Genomic DNA, 26,719 nt, shown 5'->3' on the forward strand with positions numbered 1-26,719 from the left:
GCCGCCCGCCCGCCCCGCGCCGCCGCAGCGCCTGCAGCCGCGGGAGCAGCAGCAGCAGCAGCAGCAGCAGCAGGAGGACGAGGAGAAGATGGCGGACGATCCCAGCGCTGCCGACCGCAACGTGGAGATCTGGAAGATCAAGAAGCTCATCAAGAGCCTGGAGGCGGCCCGCGGGTGAGCGCCGGGCCCGCGGGACCGCCGCCCCGGAGCGCCGGGTGTCCCGGCTGGAGCGGGGCCGCGGCCGGGGCGCTGCCCGGGCCCGCCCGGCGCGGGGGGACGGGAGGCGCAGCCCCGGCCCGGCCCCGGGGCCCTTTTTGTGCGGCCGCGCGGGGCTCGGCGGCCGCTCGGGCCCGGGGGTCGGCGGGGAGGGCGGGCCGGGCCGTGCGGGGCGCGGAGAGGAAGCGTGAGCGCGCTTCCCGCACGGGAAAAGGGAAAAGGGCCGTGGCTGCCCCGGGCTCCGCCGGCCCCGGCGCGGCCCCGCAGCTGCTCCCGCGCCCGGCCCCGCACGGGGCGGTTCCCCCCGGCCCCGGCGGGGGTGGCACAGGTGCGTGTCCCCGGCCCCGCTCCCGGCCCGTCCGGCCGCTCCGTGCCAGCTGGCACCGGAGAAAGGCGGATTCCAGCCGGAGGAGACGCTCCTCTGTCCCCCGTGCAGCCTTGGGCTTCTCCCGAGGGAGCGGCTGGGCTGGGGAAGGCGGCGGGGTGAGGGCAGGGAGGCAGGGGCTGAGGCAGCACTTATTCGGAGCTTCTCTTACTGACGGCTGTTTGAACTTTCTCACCCCTTCCCCTCCCAGCGAAGGTGCTCAGCTCCATTTCCCTGAAAGCAAGCTCTTCCAAAGTTTGGACACTGGAAAGTTTAAAGTCTCTAATCCAGCTTTAATCCTTGCACTTTAATTTTTTTTTCCCCCACCGGAATGTCTGTTCGTGCAGCCTGCCCCATGCCAGAGGTGCCTGTTTGAGAGGGCAGCTTGGCAGTGGCTGGTTCCATCGGTTGGGAACCCTCTTGGGCCTGAGGAATTGTGAGACCTCAAGGTTCTGGGGCTGTAGAATAGCAAAGAAGGTCTGTGTTGGTAGACAACCTGATAAAATAAAAATGAAGGGTCACTCCTTAGCCACCCTTGCGGCTCCAGTTTCCACCGGCTCACCGGAACAGGTGTTCTGTAGCTGGGGCACCACTGGCATTGTTCTGTGGCCCCCCAAAAGCTTGGGGCCAGCTGGCAGAGGCTGAGCTGTCTTGCCATGTCCTTAATGCTGCTGCTTCTTCTGTGTGTAGAGTCAGCTCGTGGATTCGTTTAGCTGGAAGCTAACCCAGGCAGGAGGGGAACCCAAGCCACAGGTCTTCCTAAATATATTTTACTCTGATTTATGATGCAGCTGTGTGGGGATAGCAGGTGGGAGAAGGGAGTGGAGAGCCTGGGCTGCCCTTCCCTGCAGCACAGTGGACTTTGGCTACCCCAGCTGATCACTGGGCTGTGCCTGTGTGTGGTGTGGGCAGCACGGGTTGTGCTCACAGGGGTCCCAGGAAGTTGAAAGGGCTTGGGAAGCTCCAGGCATCCACTGGAGCTTGTGACATAGCTTTGTTCAAGAGCACTGAGGGAGCCCCTGTGGGCTTTGGAAATGTAGAGTTGGAGTTTTCTCTCTCCCTGATTTGAAGTGTGCCCAGTCCAGTGTCAGCTCTCGTGTTGTTTGGGATAGATGAGTGTTGCCGAGAAGGTTCCAGCAGGTATTGGAGAGCTCCTGAGAGAGGGGAGGCTGAAGGGCAGGTGTCTCTTTTGGTATCGGCTTCCTGGGGCCACAGCCCAGGTGTCCCCCCTGTCATCCCCTTCAGGGTTCCCTGGAACAGCTCTGCTGTGCATCATAGATACCACAGGCACAGTTGGATCCATGTAGGGGGTTTTGCTGTGCCCCCTGGACCCAGCACATCTCCTGGATGTGGTGATGCTGCTGTCCCTTAATTTAATCTGTGCCAGCTACTAAACCAGCACCCGAGGAAGGTGATGCTGGTGCCAGCAAGTCTGCTCTCAGCAAGGTGATGCTGCTTCTGTGTCTGCCACTGAGTTCTAGCCAAAATTATCCTGGTTTGGGACCAGTGAGGAGAAGAGGTGCTGCAGCTTCAGCCCCCAGAAGGCTCAGGCTCCCCGGCACAGGAGGTGTGAGGCAGTGGAACAGGCTTTTCCGGCCTTTGGGAGAGTTGCTTCCTCTTCCTGTGGAGTAGGAAGACCTGTTCTGGGGTGGGTTAGGGGGCAAAGCCTTCAAACAGGGTGATGTGGAGGGCCAGGGCCTCGCTGGCGTCTCCACCTTCCCTTACTCATGTGCTCCATTAGTGAACCAGCAGCAGTGTCCCAGTTTCATGTGCCGGCTGTTCCTGCAGGGGATCAAAGGGACGGGAAATGGAGGAAGCTGGAGTCAGACATTCCCTTGGCATGTGGTGGTTGGGGCACCTCTGCTCTTATCCAGCTCTTCTGGTAAAATCTCCTTGGAGTCTGCAGGCTGTTAGCAAAAGTCAAGTGGGCAGGAGAGCAAGGAAGTGCTTTTATGGATTGATGAGGAAAGGGGCAGTGCTTGGTCAGAGCACCCAGGGGAAAGATGAAAACTTCAGCTTTCCCAGAAGCTGATCAGTTGGAGGCCAGCAGGGGTAGGTCTGCCTCTCAAACTTGGAGGTAACATCCTAGCAGGAATGCCCTGCGTTATTTTCCCAGCCCTGCTAGGGAAAGCTGGCTTTGTCACTGATCTCTGTAGAAAGAGTCTGTCAATTCAAAATAATGGAAAATAATTTTTAATTTCCTGACCCCGCCTCAATACCCTGTCTCTGCTGACAGGGACTAGAAGGAGCTGTTATCTGTGTCTTACTTCCTAAACAAGAAGTTACCTCCTCCCAGCTCTTCCAAAGTTGAGTTGCAAACTGTGTGATCCAGTGCAGGGTGGCTGAGTTGGTGTTTCTGATTTGGTGAGGTGAAGGGCGGTAGCTGGGCTCTGCACAGGGTGTGAGGAGGAGCAGAGGGGCTCAGTTCAGCACTGCAGGCAATTAACCTTTGTGGCCAGAAGAAGATGGGAGTAAAAGGCTGCTCATGAGCCAGCTGTGGCCTTGTCAGAAGTTAACCTTGCCATTCATCTCTGAGAGCTTGGAGTGCTCAGACTTTCATCAGACATCTCTGCTTCCCTCCTACTGAGGGATTCATTCTGCTTTCGGTCCACAGTTCAGTTTTGTAGGACAGATTTGGGGAAACACTGGGCCCCCCAGAAGCTGCAGCTGTGTCTTTCTCCATGGAGGCTGCAGCAGCCCAAGTAGAAGCAGCATTAGCCACTCTGTTTTTCCTTTATCCTCTCTCTCTCTTGGGGCTTTTCTGCTGTTGCTTCATGCAGTTTTCCAGTGTCAGTGCTAAACTGACAATCTCTCTTTGTTCCTTTGGTCTCTGCAGTTCTGAATAGTTAGCTGGGCTACGGGCAGAGTTTTCTGCTAATCTAAGCTGTAAATGCTTGGCAAAATCAAGTACCAGCAACAACAAGCAGACCTGAGATGCCACATCCGAATCATATTTGGAAACTTCTCCAGCTCTTAGAAACACTTTCTTCTGCAAACACCTCTGCTTGGAAATGGCACTGCCACCTCCGTGGCCAGGTGGGCTTCCAGACCCCAGGTGAGAGTGCAGCTGGTGCAGGATGTGGAGCTCCCTTACGATGGGAAAACTTCAGGAGCCTGCTCTCTTGAGACATCTCCCCTGCCCTGAGCTTGCTCTGTTGGGAGCTGTAGCCCTTTTTGGTTATTTTACTGGAACAGGAAAAGAGGAGGTGAAGATCGAGGTGTCTCTGAAGGCACTGCCTGCAAACACAACTGAGGCTGATGTGTGGAAGAACATTTTTCCAAATTATGTGCTCTGGAAGGTGGGTCAAACAGGGCCAGTGCAGAAACGAAGTCTGAACGAGTAACTTACTCTAGTTGTAACTGGAAGAAATGTTTCAAAGTTGGACGAGGGAGAAATGGCAAGAGAAGGGGAAGTCTTGGTGTCTCCAGAGCCTTGGGAAAGCAAAGTGATGCAGTTCCTGCCTGGGTTTGGATTCTGCCATGTTGAGACTTACATCTAATATATGGGAGAAACAAAAAGTGAGAGAAAGAAAGTCACCAGGAAGGATGGAGGCCTGGAAATATGTGGGAATTCCTGCAAAGAGAGACACAGTTCTGCTTGAGTTCCTGGAAAATGAAACAGTTCTGCTTGAGGGCGGGCAAGCTCACCTGTTGCTTACAGAAAAGATTTGCCCAGCTTGTGTTGCAGAAAGCATCATTTGCAGATGGGTTCTCTTGCAGTCTGTCCAGAGTCTTGCTGGTCCTGATGGAAAAGCCCAGCCTTGGAATTAGCCACAAGCTGCTGCTGTTTCCCAGCCTTGTGGAACAGGAGCAGGAGGCTGCTCTTCTCCACACCTTGCTCTGGGATGGTGCTGCTCTGGGACCAGGCAGCTGGCAGGGCTGAGATGTGTTTGGACAACCTGGTGGTTCTGGGGAGTGAGGTAGTCTTGGCCTGTTCCGCTGTGAGGGTGGTGGGCCTTTGCAGACGTGGCCTGAGAGCCCACCTTGCTGTGAGTTGGTACCACAGTGGGGAGAGCTGTGCAGCACCACTGCTGGGGGCGGTCGGGGATGACTAGGGGCAGTGACAGGTGTGTCCTGTACAAGTTTGCCTTGTTCCCAATTTCTTGTGAGCAAAGTCCTGGAAACCATGGTGCTGGGGTTCTCTGCTGCTGCCTCAGGGAGCTGTATTTCCCACCTGAATTAGGCAGAGCTCCTGCAGCACTCTCCTGTGGATGGATTGTTCTGCTGGTGGTGCTGAAGGTGGAATTGTGCTGGGATGACTGTGGGACAATAGCATAGATGTGTTAACTCCAGTGTGGATTCTCCTGCTCCATACAGGACACAGCACAGCAGATTTAGGGTGTGCTCTTGCTTCAGTGAGTGTGACACCACCGCCATGCCCAGGCAGGTACCAGAGCAGCTCTCTTGGCTTGAGGGGTGTCATACCCCCAGAGGAGCATTCAGTGAGGTCTGTGAGCACTGTGACTGGTGTCTGGCTGCACTGCTAGAGATGTGTGGGTCCAGAGGCTCCCTCCCCTGCTCCCAGGCTGCCAGCAGATCTCTTTCCCTGCCTTCTTTATCAAGATCTGTTTGTCATTGTGGCTGTGCCTCGGATCTGAGCTGTGAGTCAGTTTAACTGTTGATACAGGAGCTATTTCTGCAGCTTTCACCTTAGGATGGGGGGTAGGATGGAGGCCTTGCCCCAGGCCTGGATGAGCTGGTCCATCTGGGAGGGGCAGAGCCATGCCAAGGTGGTCCTTGGCTTTCCAGCTCATGCAGTGGTGTTTAGGATGCAGGGCTGATATGTTGTGCTAGTGCCAGTTGTGGGATGGCCTTGAGGGTCTCTCCTGCAAGCTGATGTCTGCAGTGGACCTCTCTTATAGAAAAGTCCTGCTCCAGCTGGAATTGGGCTGGGCTGTCTGTCACACAGTGGGAAATGTGAGACATGGGTGTGGGACAGGGGCTGGAGGAGGAGGGTCTGCAGAGATTGAGCTTTACTGACAGTGAGTTTTCTGCTTTGACTTGGTGATCTGCCACTCGTATGGAGTGTTTAGGGAAGAGGTTGTGGTTTTAGTTCTTACCCAAGGCAGATTGCTTCCTCCGAGTCGTGCTTTCTCATGCTGCCTGTGGCAGGGGGAGCTCCCAAAGGAGGTCATGTTTCTGTGAGAGGTAGAGGCTATGATGTTAATACTGCCTTTTGCTTCTGGTGGTGTGAGGAGAAGGAGGAGGTGTTTGCAGAGAGGCTGGAATAGAAATAGTCCAGAGCAGAAGGGAGAGCTGAGGGCACCATGGCAGGAAACCACGTGGGATGTACAGCAGCTGCTTCCACACCATTTCCCTGCTCTGACTGTTGGGTCTCTTCAGGCTGCCAGTGTCCTCAGTGCTGGGGTAGAAGCCAAATGTGGATTTCATGTCAGCAGGGCTGATCAGACCTCTCAGGACAAAGGCAGTGTCTCTTGTGTTTTGGTGGTGCTGAGAGTGGGTGGTCTGAGAAAGCTGTGCCACGTGGGAGGACAGCTGGAGCCAGGGAGATGTCCAAAGGGTTGTTGACATCCTGCTGGTTGCCTCAGTCTAATTGTTGTAAAACACTTCCTGGGCTCTCACCTGCCTGCTGTACCTGTTCCTTTTGAATTACAGCAACAGTTAGGAAGTGCTGTTTGGAGAGTGCTCACGAGCAAGTGGCTGAGGAGGACCTGAGCTGGAAGAGTGGCTCCAGATCAGAACTGCAGCGAGTGTCTGACAGCCCATGGCTGTTCGGCAGCCTGGTACCTCTTCTACAACCGTGTGAATCATTAGTGAGCTGTGTGATTCATGCACAGATCATCATTCACATGGAGCTAATGAATGAGCCCCTGAGGAATGACGTGGTAGGAGATGGGAAGGAGCACCTCAAAAGAGGACAGACTTTTTTGGCTTTGTGGCAACTGGATTTCTTTTCCCCACTGTTAGCCACCTATTCCCATGTAGCTCTGGGGCATTAGCATTTTAATAAGCAAATCTGGATTTGTTTCAGTCCCTCAGTGTACATCTTGTACCCAAATGGCCCATTAGCATAATGCAACAAGTCTTTTAAACTTGGAGCATTAATAATTGGAGAAGGAGGAGGGAGGGCAGGGGAGCTGTGGCAAAACTGAGCCTCCCAGTGAGTCACAAATGTCTGAAGTGCAGAAATGTCTGTTCCACTTCCCAGTAATTGGGCATCCGGGCTTTCTGCATGAGGTCAGATGCAGCCAATAGGGCCTATTCAAAACATGCCTATGCAATTATGTTTTGTGGTGTGTTGCCTTTGATCCAAGGATTTTGGAGAGGCATTGATTCACCTTCCCCGTGGGGTGCGCAGGATCCACTTGTGCTGATTCAGTGCTTGGGATGAAGTTGGGATCTGCTCCTGGAGCTGCACGTCTCATTCGGGATGTGGGTGCTGGTGGTGGCCTGAGCAGCAGTATCAGAGCTGGCCCCAGTTTGGGGGGATGGAGCTGGCCCCAGTTTGGGGATGGAGCTGCTGACGTGTCCCTCTGGGCAGGTGGTGCGTGGTGGCCCAGGGGCCACGGGCTCACTGTCACCTGCTACCTCTGCAGCCCTCAGACGCACGAGAGCTGCCAAACTGTGCTGTGTGGAGGAGTAGAAGTCCGTGACCTGATTCTTGTCTCACCTCCTTTGTGTCCTGGGAGTGAGGGAAGCTGAGCTCAGGAGGCAGCTCCTGGCAGGCGGCCGGCGGCTGCTCAGCGGGAAGCACTGCCTCGCCTGACCCTGGTGAGGCTCCAGCCAGGCTTGCCTCTGCTCCTTTGCTGAAGCAGCCATTTGCTGCCTCCCTGTGGGAAGCTCTCCCTGGCTGCTGGAGCCAGGGGTGCACTGAAGAAATGAGGCTCACTTGTGTTTTCCAGGGTGGGTTCTGGCTGGGTGCTTCTCTCCCTGGCTGGCACTCAGAGCTTGGTTGGCATCTGGAGGCCTTTCCTCTCTGAGAAGGTCAGTGGGTGAGGGCAGTATCAGTATCAGTATTATCCTGCCCTCAGTAGGAGGGCAGGATGCCTTTCCAGGACCGTCTGAGTGTCTGCCTTCAAGCTGGTTCTGGTTACATGAAGTGCTTTTTCTATCGAGTCTGCCAGCTTTACAGGAGAATGATGGACAAGATTCCTGTCTTGGGCTTTGGAGCAGGACTACAGCAGTAGAGCCTGGCATTGTGTGAGCCATGGTGGAATAGCTGCACGGTCTCACGCTGTGCAGTTGAGTGGTTTTCCTTTGTCCAGGGGAGAGGTGGCATTTAAAGGCTGCTGGAGGAATTTGGTGTCTGGGGTGTTTCTTCAGTTCAGGGGAGAGGGGGCCTCAATTGCTTCGATTAATGCTTATGCTGAAAAGGATTCCTGTAGAATGAATTGCTTGGTCTCTTAAATCTGCAAATCCTCTCCTCATAACCACCCTGCCCCCATCTTGTCCTTTTTCTCTGCTTCTGAGGTGTCAGTGGATCAGAGAGGTGATCTCTGCCTTACTTGTGCTTGGGAACTGGTCCCTTCCATATTTCATACCCTTCTTTGGATGATGTGGGAGCCTTTGAGGAATGGTGTGTGTTAATGTTGCCTTTTAGGAGCTGATCCAGAGTTCTGCTGCATGCTGGGGTGAAATGCAGGATGCCTGTGGGGGATTGTGAGGTTCTTGCTGAAATAGTGCTGTACAAAGCTCTGCCTGGCTTTTGGCTCAGCTCCACGTGAAACCTCAGAGGAGCTGTGGCGGGTCCCACTCAGCTCCCCAGGGCTGCGTGCTCTGTCAGGGGTGCAGTACTCGTGTCCTGCTCGAGCTGTGCTGGGAGCCCATGGGCTGAGCAGGAGGAGGAGTTCATCTGTTTCTGGTGGAGGCATCACAAGACATTGTTGCCTCCAAGCAGCAGTCAGGTTGAGGTGTGTTGGCTGGGTTTATTGCAGAGCATTCAGCTGATACTCTCAGAGGCAATGCAGTCTTTAGCTTCCAGGTGATGTGGCCTCTGAAGCACCGAGGAATCTTGGACTCTTGAGATTCCCTGCTCTTTCCTAGCAGGTTTTCCAGGAAAAGTTGTGCAGCTCTTGCATCTGCTGTTGCCTCGCTGGATTTGGCATCTCGAGTGGACTTGAGCCACTTTCTGTTTGATGAAGGCTTTGTCTTATTAAAAGACATTAAGTCTTTAAAGGGCACAGCTGTGACCTGTTTGCTTCACAGCCATAATTCTTAAGTTGCAGGAGCGTGTGTAGAAGCTCCCTCTGGCAAGGTCAGTGCTCTTGCACGCAGGGCGGGGGTGAGTGGGGAGTGTCTGATGGCCTGGCTGTTGTAAGGGAACCCAAACCAGCAATTTTGTACTTGCCTGTACCAAAGGACACTCCCTTTCTATAGCACTGCATTCAACATCTCTGCTCAGATGCAGCATCAATACCCCTCAGATATTCTTTACTCACATCACTGATTTTGTGGACTGTGCCCTGAACTTAGTCCTTCACTGAAGTACCACGTGCCTGCAGCACTGTGGATGTCGGTTCAGAAGCAGCTCTTTGGGTGTGCCTGATGGAGTTCTGCCTTGGGTTACACAGATATTGCTGGCATCTGTCCTGCAGCTGGCTGTGCAGGGAACTCATTTAGCCATCATACAACTTGGGTAGCCTTGGCTGTCCGGGCAGCTTGGGCTCCTTGGAATATGTTGTGCCTGCCCAGTAATCCAGAGTCCTGGATGGAGGAGACCAGCAGAGGTTACCTTGGGAAGGTAACATGGCTCGGAGCAGTGTGTGGCAACAGTTGTTTCATAGAAAGCTTCCCAGCTGTGGAATGTGGCTGGGATCAGATTGTGTGGGAGCTGTTTGCTCTGTGCTCCTTCCAGTCTCTGGCAGTCACACACAGGCCTCATGCTGCCCTTGGTTCCTGGCGAGAGCAGGATGCTCATGAAGCTCTGCCCTGTGAGAATAAGCCCATTTTGTGTCCTAGGGCATGACTGCCCTCCCTTGCCTCTGTATCCCACATTCCACAGTGTGCTGTTAGTGTGAAATGTTTCACTGTGGAACAGCTACGGCTCAGCTGCTGTTTGTCAGGTCTCCTCTGATACCACAGGGCAGGCCAGTCGCTGCTATTTATATAGCAGTCTGTGAAATTAGTGCTCTCCTGTGCCAGCACATAGCCCAAATTGCAGGAGACAGGTTGACTGACTGCTCCTCCTCACAGTGCTGGTGGTTGTCTGCCAGGTGGAGGGGAGCTGTGGTCGGTGCTGCTGGTTTGGTGTGTGGGGTGGGGCAGTGCAGGACCCATTTCGGTGGCACAATGCTGTGTAAGGTGGTAGGAGCCTTTTGGAAAACCCCTACATCACTTTGTAGTACCAGCTGAAAGCTGAAGGTCTGAAGATCTGCTCAGCTGTTCCTTCTGGTGGCAGGAGAGTAGAAACGTGGTGACAAAGGCCTGCAGGTGGAGATGGTCACCCAGAGCAGGAGGCTCCTCTGGCAGCTGTCATGGAAAGCAGCCGGGGGGTGCACGTGGCAGCCATCCCAGATGGGTGCAGTGCCTGCTTTGTGCACTCAGCTCCTGCTCTGGTGCCTCCCTCGTGCTGGAGCACAGAGCACGTCCACAGAGAGCCCCGCTCCTGGTACCGAGCGTGGCGTGGGCTGGGAACGGGGATCCAGCTGGTGCCAGCGTCCTCTGGGCCATCCCTGCTCCTGAAGGGGACCCAGCGGTTGTCCTGGTCTGCACACACAGCACAGGGAGGGGCTGTTGGGTGATCTCTCCTTTCCTTGCAGGGACAGGAGCTGCTTGGGTGCCACAGCAGCTGCTTGCAGGAAGAGTGGCACGGCTGTCCCCTCCAGCTTTTTGGGACTGGGTTAGTGGTGATTCAGCGCTGCCCACTCGCTGTGATCACTTGTCAGCAGTTGCTCTGAGGTCTCTCTGTGTCTGTGAAAGCTGTTTCATGGCACAGTTCTCTGAAATTCCAACTGTAGTAACATTGGAATTTTAATAATAGAAAGGCTGTCCGATCCACAGACCTTGATTTTCTGAAGAACTTGCTGTCTCCAGAGAGTGAAATGTGCTTATTTTTGCTTCCCCTCTTCCGTCAAACAGCCCTCTGGCAGGCTGTAGGAGAAAGCCAGAGCCCACCTGCTGTGGTGTGGGAAAGCTGGAGCCTTGATCCTCATCTTCTCTCCTAGAGATAGCTAATGCTGCTCATGGCAGGGGGTGATAAATCTGAGCTAATAGTCCGTTCCTCGCAGGGCTGGCAGTACCCACAGTGCAGGCAGGGCAGGCCTTCTGCCTTTCCAAGCTGGCACTGAACTGCCCCCTTGGTTCTTTGTGGTGTGTGGGCTGGTGCTTGTCGTGCTCCTGATTGTTTCCTCTGCCCCTGTCCCCTGAGCAGTGGCACTCGTTGTGCTGCTGCCATGGGCCAGGGTGCTGCTCCCCTCCAGAGCAAACATCTCGGAGCATCCTGCCCTCGAGTGGCACTGGCAGCTCTTTGGCCAGAACAGGGACAGCAGCTGGCTGGAGCTGCTGCAAGCCCCTCGCTCAGCTCAGTCTGACAGCATCAGCTCCCAGCTGCTCTGGTGGAACTTGGGTGTGCTGAGCTGGGGGGAAACCATAGCAGTGCTGTGAAATCGGGGTGTAGTCTGGATCCTTCCGGAGTGCTGTGGGTGATTCAGGGAAGACCTAGCTCCTGGCATGTTTGACCCCGAGCTGCCAGTGTGAGCAGCACCCCTGGTCTGGGTAGAGCACTTGGTTGTGCCCCCTTTTGGGAGGCCTTAGGATGGTTATGGGGAAATTCCTTACCTCATTCCCAGGTACGTGTACTCTGGAACCCTCAGCTCCAGAGGGGACGGTGGGATTTGCAGAAATACCTTTTATCTTGTTGAGGCTGCAAAGACCCAGAGGAGACCTGGAAATTGTCTTACTCTGCAGAGTAACCTATTTTTTCTGAGTGTTTTTGAACAGCAGCTTTCTTAGAAACTCTTCGCTGCATTTTGTCTCCTTGGGGTGAATTTAGCAGATGCACCACAGGGTTTTTTAGACCCTGCCGTGCTGCATTAGGGTCACATACAGGTACAAGCTTGCTTTGAGAGCAGAAAGCTGCTCTTCCCTGGTCGGATAACAAGGTGTTGGCAGTGTGTGAGGGAGTTCTGCAGCCACCCTGAGTGCTGGTGCCCATCTGCTTCAGCTGGTGTCTTGCTGGTCTCAGTCTTTGGTTGTCTGGTGGTTTAGTGACCCCTTGGGGTGCTGGGTACCTGGGGACATGGTGACACGCTGGCTTCCTCCTTGTGCTCGAGGCCTCCAGCAGCCTGGATGCCATGAGGTGCTCCCCTGGCAAGCTGCATGCCAGCTATTTTGCTGGATTCTGCAGGAATTGGTTAGAGCCTGAAATAGCTTTGGCTGTGTGAACAGTGGTGCAGCATGCCAAAGCCAAGGGGTGCACTTGATGTTGGTAGGGCAAGGTGCTTTTGGATACAAATCCAGCCTGGAATTCGCTGAAGGATTGGCCCAGGCACAGCGGTGTGCTGTGTTGAACCAGTTGGAGATTTAAATGAGCAGGAGTGCTTCCTCTGAGAGACCCTTTTCATTTGTTTGCAGTAATATATCACCAGGGCTTGTGAACGCCACTGTGTTCCCTGGGGTGGGGTGTTCCGAAGGAGCAGTGCTGTGACCCTGCCTGGTGGGCAAGGTGCTGTGTGTAGGATAAATAATCCCCAGTTCCAGTGGTCCCAGTAGGATCCAGTGGGTGCTCAGTGCTGGCACCGGTGTTTGTGGGGCAGTGGAACACAGCACAAGGCCAGGGCTGGCATCTGAGGGGTGACTTGCATTTGAAAACTGAAGGGAGCTTTACAAATGACTTTGTACTGAAGAATTGCTCTTGGTAGTGCACGCCCAGCCTTCCTCCTTGCTGTGCACAAAGCTGGTGAGGTGTCTGGACAGTCAGTCCTGTGAGGAGCAGCTGGGGGGGCTCAGCTTGGAGAAAAGGAGGCTTGGGGGGACCTTTCTCTCTGCAAATTCCTGTAAGGAGTTTGTAGGTGGGGGGATCAGCCTCTTCTTCCAGGCAGCTTGTGACAGGACTCGCTCCCTGCTCTTCGCCCTCTGTCCTCAATTCAGGAAAAACTGTATGAAATTTCCTCTTAGCAGGAGAGCCATGGAGTGCCCAAGGGGAATAACAGTCCCCCTCCCACGTGCCACACTGGGATGCCCTTAGGTGATGCAGGAAGTTAGGTGTGATGGGCAGAGCTTTCTAATCTCTGGGAAGTCTTAGGACTTTCTTCTTTCAGAGGACGGGATAATTCAGGAGTGCTGCTTTCAGAAAAGTGGGGAAGAGCTGCTTTCATTCTGATCAGCCTCTTCCTCAAAGGAGCGTGCTGGGAATGATAGCCATTATCTCTCCCCTAAGGCTGGTGCCATTCACTGGGGTAGCTAACTGCTTTAATTGAGTGGGATATGGAGTATTCTTGGCTGGGGTGACCTGGAAGCCTGAGAGCTGTCAGCGTGGCTCAGAGCTCCTCCTGGGAGTAACGCGGGCGAGAGCCGCTTTGTGACTTTCTCGACTGGTGTGGATGGGGAGCTCGGATATTAAAACCAATTAGTTGTCTTTAAGGTCAGGGACTTACTTGACCTACCAGCCTCTGCTTCAACTTGGCCTGGATTGAGGATCTTTGGGAGAGGGCTGCACAACTTTTGTAAGGAGGCTAATGAAGTGGTGCTTTTTAAAGCACTTCCCTGCTGCCTCTGCAGCCCAAACACTTGAGCAGGACGCTGGTGCGTGACAGCCTGGAACAGCAGCAAGCAGGAGCTGGGTTCGGCTCTTCCTCCTGTAGGAAATGTAAGAGAGCAAAACCCTGGGGTTTGGTGTCTGAAAAGCACTTTGCTGGCTCTCTGACTCAGAATCCTGAGAAGAGGCTTTTTCACAGAGCTTAGCTGGTTTGCCCTTGAGAGGGCTGGAGGATACGATGAGGGATTTGATTTTTATGCCGTTACTCTAATGGGAAGTGTGAGGTCTGGGTTAAATCTGAGACAGTGCAGAGGCAGCACTTCAGACATCTGGGATGCTTTAATGGCAAATGGGAGGTACCTCCTGGAAGGCAAATGGGAACTTCCCCAATTTTCCTTTTGGCTTTGGATGGATTTGAACCACAAGGCGGCTTTAGGGATTAAGATTTCTGCAGGACTCACCCCAAAGCCCTAGGAAAAACGAATATCAAACTTATTTTCTTTTAATTTACGCCTGTTCTGTGATTTGTGGGGTCTTATCTCCTGACTCTGTGCCTGGGGTTGGTGCTGGTGAAGCAGCAGTGTGTGCTTAGCACAGTTCAGTTAAAGCAGCTGCCAGAGCTGATGAGCTGCTCTGGGGAGAAAAGTGATAGTAGGAAAGCAGAAAAGACTCACTGTGACAAAGGGATCCTTCCAGTTCAGTTTTCTGTATTAATCTGAGGAAAACAACATGTTAAGGCAGCACTTGGGCTGCTCAGTGCTCCAGCTGTCTGAGAACAAATGGAGTGGGCTTTAAGATGTCCTTAAAGTATGTGGCTGCATTGTTTTAAATAATCTCTGCTGGGAGCTGCTTCCATTCCTTCTGCTCGCAGCCCTTGGTCTGTACATGTGTTCTTTCTTCCCAGAGCAGTATCCCAGAGTAAACTAGCAGCTTCTGGAGGACTTGCTTGGTAGAGGCTGAGCACTGAAGAGAGCCTATTTTGTTTTCTTGTCTTTTCTCTCCCATAATTGTCCAGCAGAAGGGGAATTACACCAGCAGCAGTGAAGAAACATCTTTGGGGGAGGGAGGAGAGAATTGTGTACAGGGAACATGGTGTGAGGGTGCTTGTTGCTCTGCTGCCTGCTCACATCCCTTTTTTCCCTCCCCAGCAATGGTACCAGCATGATCTCGTTGATCATTCCCCCCAAAGACCAGATCTCGCGAGTGGCAAAAATGTTAGCGGACGAGTTTGGCACTGCCTCCAACATAAAGTCAAGAGTGAATCGCCTTTCAGTACTGGGAGCCATTACATCTGTACAGCAAAGACTGAAACTCTATAACAAAGGTAACTTCTAGCTTGTATGGATGCTGGCACACTTCCCTTTCTTGGAAGCAGCCTTAAGTTCCTGCACTATGCAGTTTTCTGCTAATCAAATCTGTTGGCCTGTGCTGCTGTTTTGCACTGATATTCCAGGTATGTTGCCCTTGGATGGCTACTTCAGGGGTGGACTTTGGGACTAGAAGAGTAAGGTGGTCCTTGTCTTTAATGAGTGGGCTCATGATTCTGTTCTTAGTGCTGACTCTGCTAGACGTGGCCAGATTTAAGAGCTGCATATTCTGCAGTAGTTCATTTGCACTAAAGCAGTGATTTTCTATCAAGCAGAAACTTCTGTGTGCCTTATGCATGGCATGAGCAGCTGCCATCATTTTGGGGGGGAGCAAACCCAGGCCATGTCGGATGAGCCCTGGAAGAGTTCATTGTTACTGCCTTTGCACCAGCCCCTGGCCTTCCCTGGGATGGTCACTCTGTAAATCCCTGTGTGGGACCAGCAAAGCCTCAGGGGCTGCTCAGCCTTTCTCTGGGTGCTGTGAGCTTGCAAGCTCCTGGGTTTAACAGGCAGGTGCATGTCTGCTGCAGGTGCACTAAATGAGTTTGTTTTCCACTGTAGAGGGAATAAGGTGGGGAAAAAGGAAATTAAAAGTTCGGGAACTTGAATTTCAACTCTGCTATGAGTCTCAAGGGCTGGTAGTCAGTTTTTGATGGGTACAGCTTGCTACGTTCCTTAGTGATCTAAACCTGCATTGTGTCGTTTGTAGTACCTCCAAATGGTCTGGTTGTTTACTGTGGAACAATTGTGACAGAAGAAGGAAAAGAGAAGAAAGTCAACATTGACTTTGAACCTTTCAAACCAATCAATACGTCGTTGTATTTGTGTGACAACAAATTCCACACGGAGGTAAGGACTCGCCTATTTGCAGGAACCAAGGTCTGGGCACAACCTTGGTGTGCTTGAGCCTGGAGAGCAGCAGGAACATGCCCTGGGGAGGCCACTGGATGGCTTGGGACTGGCCAGAGATGGGGGATGCCTGCTGGAAGGAGCTGAGAGGCTGCCCAGCTCCTCCCACAGCTGAGTTTGTGTGACCCACAGACAGGAGCTCCTCTCTGTAGCTGGAGGAAGGGTGTTCCTAACCACAGAGGCCCATAGATCTTATTCCAAGCCAGGCTTTAAAATACTGCCAAGATACTATCAGTGTTGCCAGTCTTGGCTATCAGATGTGTTAACTGAGAGCCTGGATGGAGAACTGGCGTGTGCCTAATCTGTCTGGGGGGAAGTGGGATTATTTTTATCCAACATCTAATTAAGTTAAATGAATGGTTTGAGGCATATTTAAAGAAATGTGGATTATAGCAGCCAGTGTGTTGCCTCTGAGTCTGTTTTGGCTCTGGCAGGTGCAGAGGTCTCAATGTTTGCAGTGCCCCTCACGTCTGTGATGTTCCCCACGATAAATGTGTGGCCTGAGACTTAATTGCCTGTTGTCAACCCGTGTGACGTGGGCTTGACAGGCCCTCCAGTGATGTAGCTCTGCTTGTCTGCTGGGGTCTGTGGAGATGTGATCCATGAGTGGCTTCCAGAGGGCAGGAGTGCAGCAGGGACAGGTGTGCTTGTTGCACAGGTGAGGTCCATCCCTACTACTCTGTCTCTCCCCAAAGGATGAAATCCCAACACGTCCTTGACCTCCCAGGAATAAAAACCTGTGCACAGGCACAGGTCTGGAGTTCTGCTGGGTCCATGTGTCCGTAGATGAGTGAAAGCAAGAGGCAAATAAGAGAATTCAGTAGAGAGCCAGGATGCCAAGCCCAGGACGTGTTTGTCCCTGCTGCTGTGGGCAGTGGGAGGGTGCTGAGTTTCCTCCTGTCCTGCCAAGAGATGGATTCGTTGGGTCTCCTCAGCAGCTGCTGCCTCGGGGCACTGATTCAACACAGAAGTGCCCAGCAGGCTGTTCCAGGAGCAGCTGCACAGCCACTGGTGCTGCTGTGTGGCACTGCTCAGTGAGAGTGGCAGTGACCTGAGTGGAGTCTGTGGGAATTGCTGCTCCTGCTGATGGGATCACTGCCAGCACCTCCCTCCACGGGCTCTGTGCACTCCCCTGTCTGTGGAGTGTGGGGTTATTTCGCTTGGGATTGCCTGCAGTGCAGGGTCAGCTGGAGCTGTAGCAGCCTGCTGGGGGCTGTGAGCACTGGGCTCTGGCTTTGTCCCTCTCTCTGGCTGTAGAGCTGAGCTGACAGCCAGGGCAGCTGCTTGGGGCACCCACAGGTTTCCTGGGAAAGTGAGGGGGTGTGAAGGAGCAGGAGAGGGAGGTGATCTTCACCTTTGGGCTAAAGCTGCAGAGAGGAAGCTCAGTGCAGGCTGAAGGAACAGAAGAAAGGCAATAGTCCCATCTTGGTGCTGGACAGGTCACACAGTGCAGGCGCTGACAGAGCTGATCAGGGGCACTGAGGGAATCACTGATCATTGGTGCTGTATTAAAATAAAGGGAATTGGGAGTGTCAGAGCTGTAGTCATCTGCTGCCTGGCAGGAGCATGTGATAAGATTTCCTGTAGATATTTTATGGCCTGTGTGAAACTGAAGTAACTCCCCCAGGGGGCTGTGAGCCCTGATGTGTGTCTGAGGGGTTGGATTTACAGTGACTTATTTTGATACCTTGGCTGGAGCATTCATTCCAGTCACACGTTTAGCTTGGCTCTGTCCCAGTTAAATAGATTGCAGTGTAATATGCCACTTCCTCCTCTCATTCATCCCACTGCTGAGGAATTAATACAGAATATTTATTTTGGCCAGGAGATTTCCATTAAACCTTAGCCTCTGTTTCTTCTAAGCTTGAGAGCTGCAGCCTGGGTTGTGTGGATTTTGGAAGAGGATGACTGATGGGTTTTATCCTTTCAGTTCAGCCCAGTAATCAGGCTGACAGCCCTGCAGGCAGCTCAAGGTCCCGTGCAGTAACCCAGCACCATCACTTTCAGTGTTAAACTGGTGACTTCAAGCAATCTGGAGTTTTGACAAGTTCCCCATCCTACTGATGTGGTTTTGCCAGCCAGAAAGGATTCTGGCTATTGCTTTTTTGGGCATGTGTAAGCGAGCAGGAGTGTGTGTGTGTGCTGGATGTCTCTGCCCACTCAGACAGCCCTTGGGGGAACAGCAGCTGAGAGATTGCCTCGAGAAAGGAGTGTCGAGTTTGGGTGCTTGTGGATGCCCCAGGGCTGGGCAGGAGCTTGGGCAAAATCAACTCAAAAGCCTTGATACTGCTCAGTGCTTTGGTTGGTCAGCTTAAATGACCGTATGCCTTCTCTAAAGGGAGGAAAATTGAAGGATAACTTCATTTTGCAGCAAATGTTCTGGCTATCTTCTCCACAGCCAGTTATGCACAGAACAATTATTGCTGCTGCTACTTGTGCTCTGTAAGGCTGAATTTGCCACAGGCACTGTAGATTTATTTCATCATTCTGCCTGTGGGACTTGAAGTCAGCGGGTGCAGCAGACCAGTGGTTGTGGTAGGGAGGCTGTGTCAGTGCTTTGGAGTACAAAACTGAACTGACAGTGAACTGAGCTAGTTCTCCTTTCCTGGCTGGAATGCCAGAATCATCCTCCAGCTGTGCCAGCCAGAGCGGAGAGGCTGCCTCAGAGAGGTGGGATCCATTTCACTTCACACTCTCCAGAGCCCTTCTCTGGGGTTTTGCTGTCACACCTGCCCATGACCTCAGGTGGGGAACTGGCAAAGCTGGGAAGTCGTGATCAGAATTAAACTTGGGTTTCCTTTGTGCTCTTGACAGTGTCGTGTGGGATGGGATTATGTAGGGAAGAAATTGTTCCCTGGGAGGGTGGGCAGGCCCTGGCACAGGGTGCCCAGAGCAGCTGGGGCTGCCCCTGGATCCCTGGAAGTGTCCAAGGCCAGGCTGGACATTGGGGCTTGGAGCAGCCTGGGACAGTGGGAGGTGTCCCTGCCCATAGCCAGGGAGTGGAATGGGATGAGCTTTAGGGTCCTTTCCCACCCAAACAACTCTGGGATTCTGTAGTGATCTGGAATAGTTACAACTCCTGAGTGTGCTGCTTTTCCTCTAGTTCATTTATAAAACAATAGCTGTGAGCTGAGACTGCTGGAGCTGTGCTGTCTCTGGTGCCCTGTGTGAGCCATGCCCCACCCTGACAGCCTCACTCTCTGTTCCAGGCCCTCACGGCGCTGCTCTCCGACGACAGCAAGTTTGGCTTTATTGTAATAGATGGGAGTGGGGCACTCTTCGGAACTCTCCAAGGAAACACGCGAGAAGTGCTGCACAAATTCACTGTGGATCTTCCAAAGAAGCATGGTAACACACTAGCCTGTCTCTGCTGAGTGCAGCAGCCTGTCCTGGGGTGGGATGGGAGGGTGGAAGTGGGGAACTTGGCCTGTGGGGGTTTAGCTCTGCTCAAGTCTGTGCTCCCTTGGAATCTGACAGCAAAGCCTCCAGTCTGAGCCTTCTGTCAGAATTAATGAATCACAGTAATATGCAGTTGATCTTAGAAGTGGCACTTTTTATTTCTTGCTGCATTTGACCCTTTATTTGGTTTTGGGACAGTTCTAACTAAATATTAGTAGCACAAGTAGTAATCCCACTCGATGGAGTCGTTCAGGTTTGATGTGCTGGTGGTGTGTGCACACCACAGCGAGGAGGAGCGAGCTGCTCTCTGCAGGAAGCACAGGGCCTAATGGAGCAAGGAAAATTCGAGTTCCACTCTGTGGTGCTGTGTTGTAGCCAGCCACTGATGAGTTCAGCAAATTATCTGCTGGTTACTCCTGGCCTACTGTCCTTTGTAGAGTGGATGGGACAAAATGAAATAAAAACTGCCCCCAGTGAGGTTGTGCAGCAGAGACTGCTGGGCCGTGCTGCGTCAGCAGTGTTTGAGGCAGTGTACAAAGAGATGGCTTCTAATGAAGGTGCAGGAGAGAGAATGTGCTCAGATGTTCAATTTCTGCAGAGTTGTGAGTCTTTATAGCAAGAAAAGAAACATTTTCCTCTGTGGAGAAAAATCTGGTGGAAATGAACCCTCTTTATTCCCTGAGTGTTCCATGAGAGCCCCTGCCTGGGCTCGTGGCAAACGTAATTCAGGAGGCTGCAGCTGCTCTTGGCTTTGGTTATTCCGGGCCAGCTGTGTCCTAAGGATGCTCCTGGGATGCAGTGGGTTCCCCATGGCTGCCCCATCCCCCCTGCAGGCAGAGGAGGTCAGTCTGCCCTGCGCTTCGCCCGCCTGCGCATGGAGAAGCGGCACAACTACGTGCGGAAGGTGGCCGAGACAGCTGTGCAGCTCTTCATCTCCGGGGACAAGGTCAACGTGGCTGGGCTCGTCCTAGCTGGATCAGCTGACTTCAAAACTGAATTAAGTCAATCTGACATGTTTGATCAGGTGAGTGGCCTTTCCTGAGCATACCCAAGTGCTTAAGTGTCAGTGGTGATGTGGTGATTGTAGCAGGAGCTCTGATACGAGATGCTCCTCAAGAGGAATGTGACTCTGGTGTCCCAAGAGATTTGATTAAAAATGTGATGTGTCCAAAGAGGTCTCCCTTTCCTAATACCTCCTGCAAGGAGCTGAGAACTCCTTTTCTTAAAACAGGGCTAATAAGAAATCTGTCCTCCCTGGTTTGGAACTGGTGTTCCCATTCTTTGTGTTCCCAAATCTAAAGCAGAAGCTTTACTGCAATTAAACTCCAGTAAAGCTAATCTGTGGTTCAATACAGTGCATTCAGAGGTCCCTCTGCCTCAGGTGAAGTGCAGCAATGAGTGCAGTGACCCCATGGCAGGGTGAGGAGTCTGACAGCCCTGCTCTGGAGTGGATTTATGTTTTCATGTCTCCTCCTTCTCTCGTTCAGCGGTTGCAATCCAAAGTGCTCAAACTAGTTGACATTTCATATGGAGGAGAAAATGGCTTCAATCAAGCAATTGAGTTGTCAACTGAGGTCCTCTCCAATGTGAAATTCATCCAAGAGAAAAAACTAATAGGTACGTGATGCCCTGCAGCCTCCTCCCGAGCCAGGCGTGTGGCACTGAGTGTGCTGGTCTTGCTCTTACCCTCCTGGCAGAGCCCTGGTGCTGCCCCAGCCCTGCCATCCTGGCTGAGAGTGTGAGGTTCTTTTTGTCACCTGGGCACCTCAGGTGCTGGTGGGGGGGGTTTGGTTGGTGTCTTTTTCCCCACCAGACTTCTTGGACTTTCTCTGTCCCTCCATCAGAGAACACCTGAGCTCCAGGCCTTCTGGTGGCAGCTGCTTCTCCCAGTTGCTTGCATTCAGATGAAGCTTGTTTGAAGTGTGGGTGCTGTGCTGAGTGCTCATGGCAGGCTCTCTGTGCCCTGCAGGACGATACTTCGACGAGATCAGCCAGGACACGGGGAAGTACTGCTTTGGTGTGGAAGATACACTAAAAGCTTTGGAAATGGGAGCAGTAGAGATCCTGATAGTCTATGAAAACCTGGATATCATGAGATACGTCCTGCACTGCCAAGGCACGGAGGGTACGTGGTGCTCTGGGACACTGAAGGGTCTCAGGGTTGAACACCTGAGGTGCCTCACTGGGATGGGTTTGCTGGAGGAGCTCCCTGAGGGGGTCTGATCACAGGAGTGTTCTGCAGGCAGGTCCTGACCTGCAGCTTCCCAGCCCCTGTGGGGGAAAAGCTGGAACGAGCAGGGTTCCAGTGCACAGAGGGAACTGCAGTGCCAGGGGGCACTTGGGCACAGGGCCAGCCTGGATCCTGCTTCAGCTGTGTCAGTGTGGTGCCAGAGGGGAGACTGAGGTGACGTTGTGGCCACAAACACAATACCTCTGCCTACAGACAGCCCCTGTGCCTGCAGCAGGACCTGTCCCTCTCTGTGGTGGCTCTGCAGCTGCTCTCTGCTGCTGTGCCCTGTTGGGTTGCCCACAGAGCTTCAGAGAGGAGGGAAGGCAGTGGCAGTGCCCAGACCCTCTGTTGCTGGCTGTGCTCAGTCTCCTGCTGTCTTAAAACTGCATCTTGTAGCCTTATCCAAACTAATACTATTATTTTTTTCTCCCTTCTCAGAGGAGAAGATCCTGTATTTGACACCAGAGCAAGAGAAGGACAAATCCCACTTCACAGATAAGGAGGTATTTCAGCTTTGGGGCTTCTGGCTTTGTTCTCAGTGTGTTGGTGCAGAGCTCTGGACACCTGGGCTTAGTTTGTCCCAAGCACCTGAGCACAGGGACCTTCTGGCCCTCAGTGACACCTCAGGCTGGTAGCCTGTGGCTCCTCCTGTGTGACCCCTGGATCCGACACCTGCTTTCCTCCAGTCTTCCCTGCTGCCAATCCCAAGGTTGTGTAAATGGGCAGTGTGGGGTCTTTGGCCACCACCAAAGCATCACCTACAGGGGTTTGGTAGCCACTGTGCAGGCTGAGGCCCTGAACCATTGCTCCCTGCTCATGGGGCACTGATTTGGTTGTGCAGGACCACTGCGAGGTCAGAAATGGTGACATGGATCAGGTGCCAAGGGGGTGTTTGCTTTGGGATGTATTTGACATGTGGAACCGTCATTTGCTGCCTGAGTTCCCTGCCTGTGCAGGTCAAACAGCCCTCGTGGACCAGGGCTCCGTTACTTTGCAGAGTAAACTGGGAAAAAAGTGTCCCTTGCCAAAAGCGTGGGCATCTGTCCCCCATGGGTTGTGTGGGGGCCGTTTCCAGCTGCCTTCCCTCCTGGAGGGGGATTGGCAGTCCCTGCTGTGCATGGAGGGTTTGCAGTGTTACCTGCACTGATGCATTTCTATTTCACAACAATCACTTCACCTTCTGCTTAGAACACGGTGCCTTTTGGCTCTGTGCTTGCATGGATCAGTGCTCCTGCCTGAGAGCAGGGCCTGCTGGACGAGTGGGGCTGGAATCCCTGCAGGGTGCAGAGCAAGTCTGAATGAGCAGTGAAACTGAGACCTAGTGTGAGGTGACCCTGGAGCAGAAGAATCAAGGCAGTTTTTTCTCCTGCTTCTGCACTAAATTCCATATTAGAGGCCCAAAACACTGTCAGTGATTAATTCTGTAGCACCAGGAGCCTTGTGGCTGTGCCAGCCCTTGCCTGGTACAGTTGAGTCAAGAACGCTTCCACCAGGAAGGTTCCTGTGGAGCGTGGGGGCTGCTGTCCCTGCTAGGGCTGACAAAGCCACGGAGCCAGCTTTGGGGGGGTTTTCTCAGTACTGAACACACAGTGACTGTAACAAGTTTTATTATTTATTTCTCCCTTCCAATGTCTCCACAGACTGGGCAGGAACATGAACTCATAGAAAGTATGCCCCTCCTGGAGTGGTTTGCAAACAACTACAAGAAATTTGGAGCAACATTGGAAATTGTTACAGACAAATCACAAGAAGGATCCCAATTTGTGAAAGGATTTGGAGGAATTGGAGGTAAACTGCAAGAGGAAAATGTGTTTGTTTTTTTTTTTAGTGGTTGGTTTGATAATCTGGTGCCAACATGAGTGGGATTAATCATATTCCAGTTAGTCATGGAACCAGTTCAAGAACCAATTGTCTTCACCAGGGTAGATTCATTCCCTGTCCTGCAGGATGATGGCCCATGTTGGGCCCTGTTGCTTTCCAGCTGTGCTCCTCGATCCCTGTGTCCTCTGCAGTGCTCAGGGATGGGCTTGTCCCCCTGTCCAGCTGCTGGAGCTCAGGAGGGCCCTGAGCTGCCTGGCTCTGTCTCTGCACAGTGGTTTGGTGGCAGCCCCTGCCCTGCCCTGTCAGAGATGGGGCTCTGACCACCCTCGGCCCTGTTCCTGCAGCACTTGGAGCTGTTGCTCATCTCTCAGAGCTTCCCTGTACTTTGCTCCCTGATCTTCTGCTTCTTTCCAAAGAAAAGTATTTTTAGTCCAGCCTCTGGAGCAGTGAGGCCTCTGAAAGGCAGTCCTTCTCTGGAGCTCACTGACATCAGCCACGCCTGGCAGAGGTGCAGGTGGCTCCTGTGCCAGTCTTACAAATCCTGGGCAGGTAGAGCCAAACCTGCAGTGCTCTGTCCTGCCCAGGCAGGGATTGCAGGACAGAGCTGTGCCACTGGCTGTGCTCAGCTTTGATGAGCGTGAACCAGGGGTGAGTGCACTGTAAAGAGGAATTTCTAGGGCCCAGAGAACACCAGCTGGGGAGAAACAAGCTTGGATTGTTTGGCTCCATAAGGAGCAATAGATTTCTAAGTTTTCAGGGTTTGTAATTCCAGGAGTCTCTCATTTGCAGCCAGATCCAGCCTCTTTGCATGGTGGGATCCTCTTTGCTCCCATTCTCTGTAGGCTGGAAAGGAAGTATCCTTGAAAATCTCCTTCACCTCAGTAAATGATTCCAGGGATACAGGATTTCCGGAACCCTGGGTTGGTGTTTGGGGTGGGAAAACAGCCCCTAAATCCTGCTTTTACTCCATTGTGAAAGTGTCTGCAGTGCCAGCTGCCCCCTGGGTTTAACTGCCAGGCCTTGGTCTGAGCAGTGACACTGGGACCAGTGACCTGCTACTGGTGCTTTTTGGAGATGCAGCCCTAGAGCAGGCTCAGCTTTTCCAGGAGGAAGCTGGCCTGGCTGGGCAGGTGGGTGTTGCTGCCTTTGGGCAATAATTCCCCATGGCATTTCTCACTCCAGCTCCTGCCTGCTGCCAGGCCTCAGCGTGGGCACGGCGGGGAAGCTCTGGACGTGCAGGGCTGGGGAGGCTGCTCAGTGCCTGTGGGAATGCTGGGGAGGCTAAAGGCTGTTTCTTTGGCAGGTATCTTGCGGTACCGAGTGGACTTCCAGGGCATGGAATACCAAGGAGGAGACGATGAATTTTTTGACCTTGATGACTACTAGGTAGTCGAGCTGGGTCCGGCAACACGTGCCTCGCCCCTCCAGCATCCAACCCAAGGAGCAAACTCATGGTGGAAAACACAACAGATCCCTGCCTTAGAATTGGAACATTTCCAGAACTTGATCCACGAGCATTTGGATTTAAGAAAGCAAAACCCTACACTTTGATTTGTCATAGTGTCAGTACAGCAGCAAACTACTAAGTTCCTATATGCCACTTTGGACTAATTTAAAAAGAATCCCAGTTTTTACTTTTACTCAATGGTGAAATTGGTTGCTCTTGTATTTTATGGAAATGATTTTTTTAACCTTCATGATACATTAACTGCTGTAAACCTCTTCCTTCCAAAATTAATAGAAGTAAGATCCTACTGGTTTGTCTCTTTATACTTTGATTGGGGAAATCAATTGCTGCATTTGGCAGCGCCGTGACCCATTTACATGGCATTCTCAGCTTAGCCTGCAGAAGAAATGGAACGAGGTTGGAGCCATAATTCTCTTCAAAAGCTTGAGGAGGCACTGACCTGAGTGCTGGTTCATTACATGTGGCTTGCAAATTCTGATGGTTTGGGGAGGCTCACCAGCCAAACGTGCTTTAATCTATTTGCAGAAACACTGCTCTTACAAACTAGGAAATGCACTTCATGGATTGCAATGAGAAAATGCTGCTGGAGTCTTGGGCTTAATTTGGATTTGAGCAGTGCAGCCTTCAGGAATTTATTTTTTTTTTTCAGTCTTGACAAAAATAAACATGAGATTTCAGTGAAGTAAGGTACACTTGGCTTTTTGTTCCTCAGTAAGTTTTTCTTTTTGCTTTAGGACTGCGTAAGGTTTCCTTGATTATGTGAATTTGAGCCCACAGGTCTTTAATGGAAGTGGGTGTTTGACAGGAATACTGAGTCAGTGGAGTGAAGGCTGAATTAGTGCTGGGAGTGTGGAATATTTGATTCTGATCTGTGGAGCACTGGCACAGCCCCTGGGAACACCCAGCTCCCAGCACTTAGCAGTGTCTGTCCTGTGGGGATGTGCCCTTCCAGGGGTAAAGGATCACCTCTGGGCCATCCCAGACTGCCGAGGCTTTGTGTCCTGCCTGTTCCATCCATAGAGCCAGGGAGCTCATCCTTGGGGCGTGTCCAGCCTGCTGGTGACACTCTGGGGGTCAGGGGGCCGTGCAGGCCAGGGGGCGGTGGCACCAGGCCAGGTCCTGCCCCGAGGGGAGCAGTGGCACAGCTCCAGTCCTGCTCAGGTCCTGCTCCCTCCCTGGGGGCTCTCCCAGCGTCGCTCCCGGTGCTTCCCTCAGGAGCAGCTCCTGTTCCAGCTGCAAACCTTTGCCTCTTGTCCTGGTTCACTTGAACAGAGGGAGCTTCTCTTCAAATTTCTGCCACACTGTTGTTTGAGGTCCAAAATTCCTGTCCTTGTGAGCAATACCATTTGTCCCCCTGGTCCCTAACCTGGCCGGCGGCTTTGCTGCCGTCCTCACATCCAAGCTGGAATCTCTCCCGGGAGGTGGGGCTGGGTCTGCTCAGGGCTGAGCACAGCCCTGGCCCTCACAGCAGTATGTTCTGGATTTTGCCATTGTAAATGGGTCTAATGTGACATGACAAGACCACAAAAATTGGATGTAAATTTACATTTTTGAATATACTGCTTGTTGTTTCACATGATACATTAGGGTATGCAGCTCCTTTTTGTAGTTTTTATTTTTACTATTTAAGTTTGGAAATGATGCCAAATTTTTGTATTTCTTTAATCAATGTGTTCTCTTCAGTGATATATATTGCATTATATATTGATGTGTATATCAATATATACTGATATGTATTACACTTACACATGCAAACACACTCAACGGGGGTGGGAGATCCCGGCCTTCGCATACTATATAGCCTCTGCAGAGAGATCCCAAGCAGTGATATCTTGGTGTTGTGATGTACAGAAATGGAGAAGAGTATTAAACCATATTTAAGAATATAGTACAGACTCTTGCTTTGTTTTCTTTAGTCCAGGAAACTCCAGCTTTTTGCTCTCAGCTCGGTGCCAGCTTCAGGGCTGGAGGTTGGAGGCAGCTCTTTTGCAGCTTGGTTTGTGTTTCTGGATGTGTTTCCCCCTGTGCTGGCCCTGCTGAGGCCCCACCTCAAATCCTGTGTCCAGTTCTGGCCCCTCACTGCAACAAGGACACCGAGGCACTGGAGCGTGTCCAGGGCAGGGAACAGAGCTGGGAAGGGGCTGGAGCCCCAGGAGCGGCTGAGGGAGCTGGGAAAGGGGCTCAGGCTGGAGCAAAGGAGGCTCAGGGGGGACCTTGTGGCTCTGCACAAGTCCCTGACAGGAGGGGGCAGCCGGGGGGGTCGGGCTCTGCTGGCAGGGAACAGGGACAG

General features: G+C 52.6%; 1 protein-coding gene across 2 annotated transcripts; it reads left to right on the forward strand.

The window, feature by feature from the left end:
* ETF1 (eukaryotic translation termination factor 1) lies at window positions 1-26,317 on the forward strand. Of its 2 annotated transcripts, none has more exons than XM_048319961.1 (10): window positions 1-174; window positions 14,384-14,559; window positions 15,312-15,451; window positions 18,721-18,859; window positions 19,744-19,934; window positions 20,398-20,527; window positions 20,880-21,035; window positions 21,579-21,643; window positions 22,781-22,928; window positions 24,265-26,317. In XM_048319961.1, the coding sequence occupies exons 1-10, from the start codon at window positions 89-91 to the stop codon at window positions 24,345-24,347; spliced, it is 1,314 nt and encodes a 437-aa protein (XP_048175918.1). In that variant the 5' UTR covers window positions 1-88; the 3' UTR covers window positions 24,348-26,317. The 2 variants fall into 2 exon arrangements, with proteins under 2 accessions (XP_048175918.1, XP_048175920.1); XM_048319963.1 differs by lacking the exon at window positions 1-174 and adding an exon at window positions 3,477-3,635.
* Window positions 26,318-26,719: the final 402 nt, after the last annotated feature.

This window comes from Corvus hawaiiensis, chromosome 15 (assembly GCF_020740725.1).
Source record: "Corvus hawaiiensis isolate bCorHaw1 chromosome 15, bCorHaw1.pri.cur, whole genome shotgun sequence".
NCBI lineage: Eukaryota > Metazoa > Chordata > Aves > Passeriformes > Corvidae > Corvus > Corvus hawaiiensis.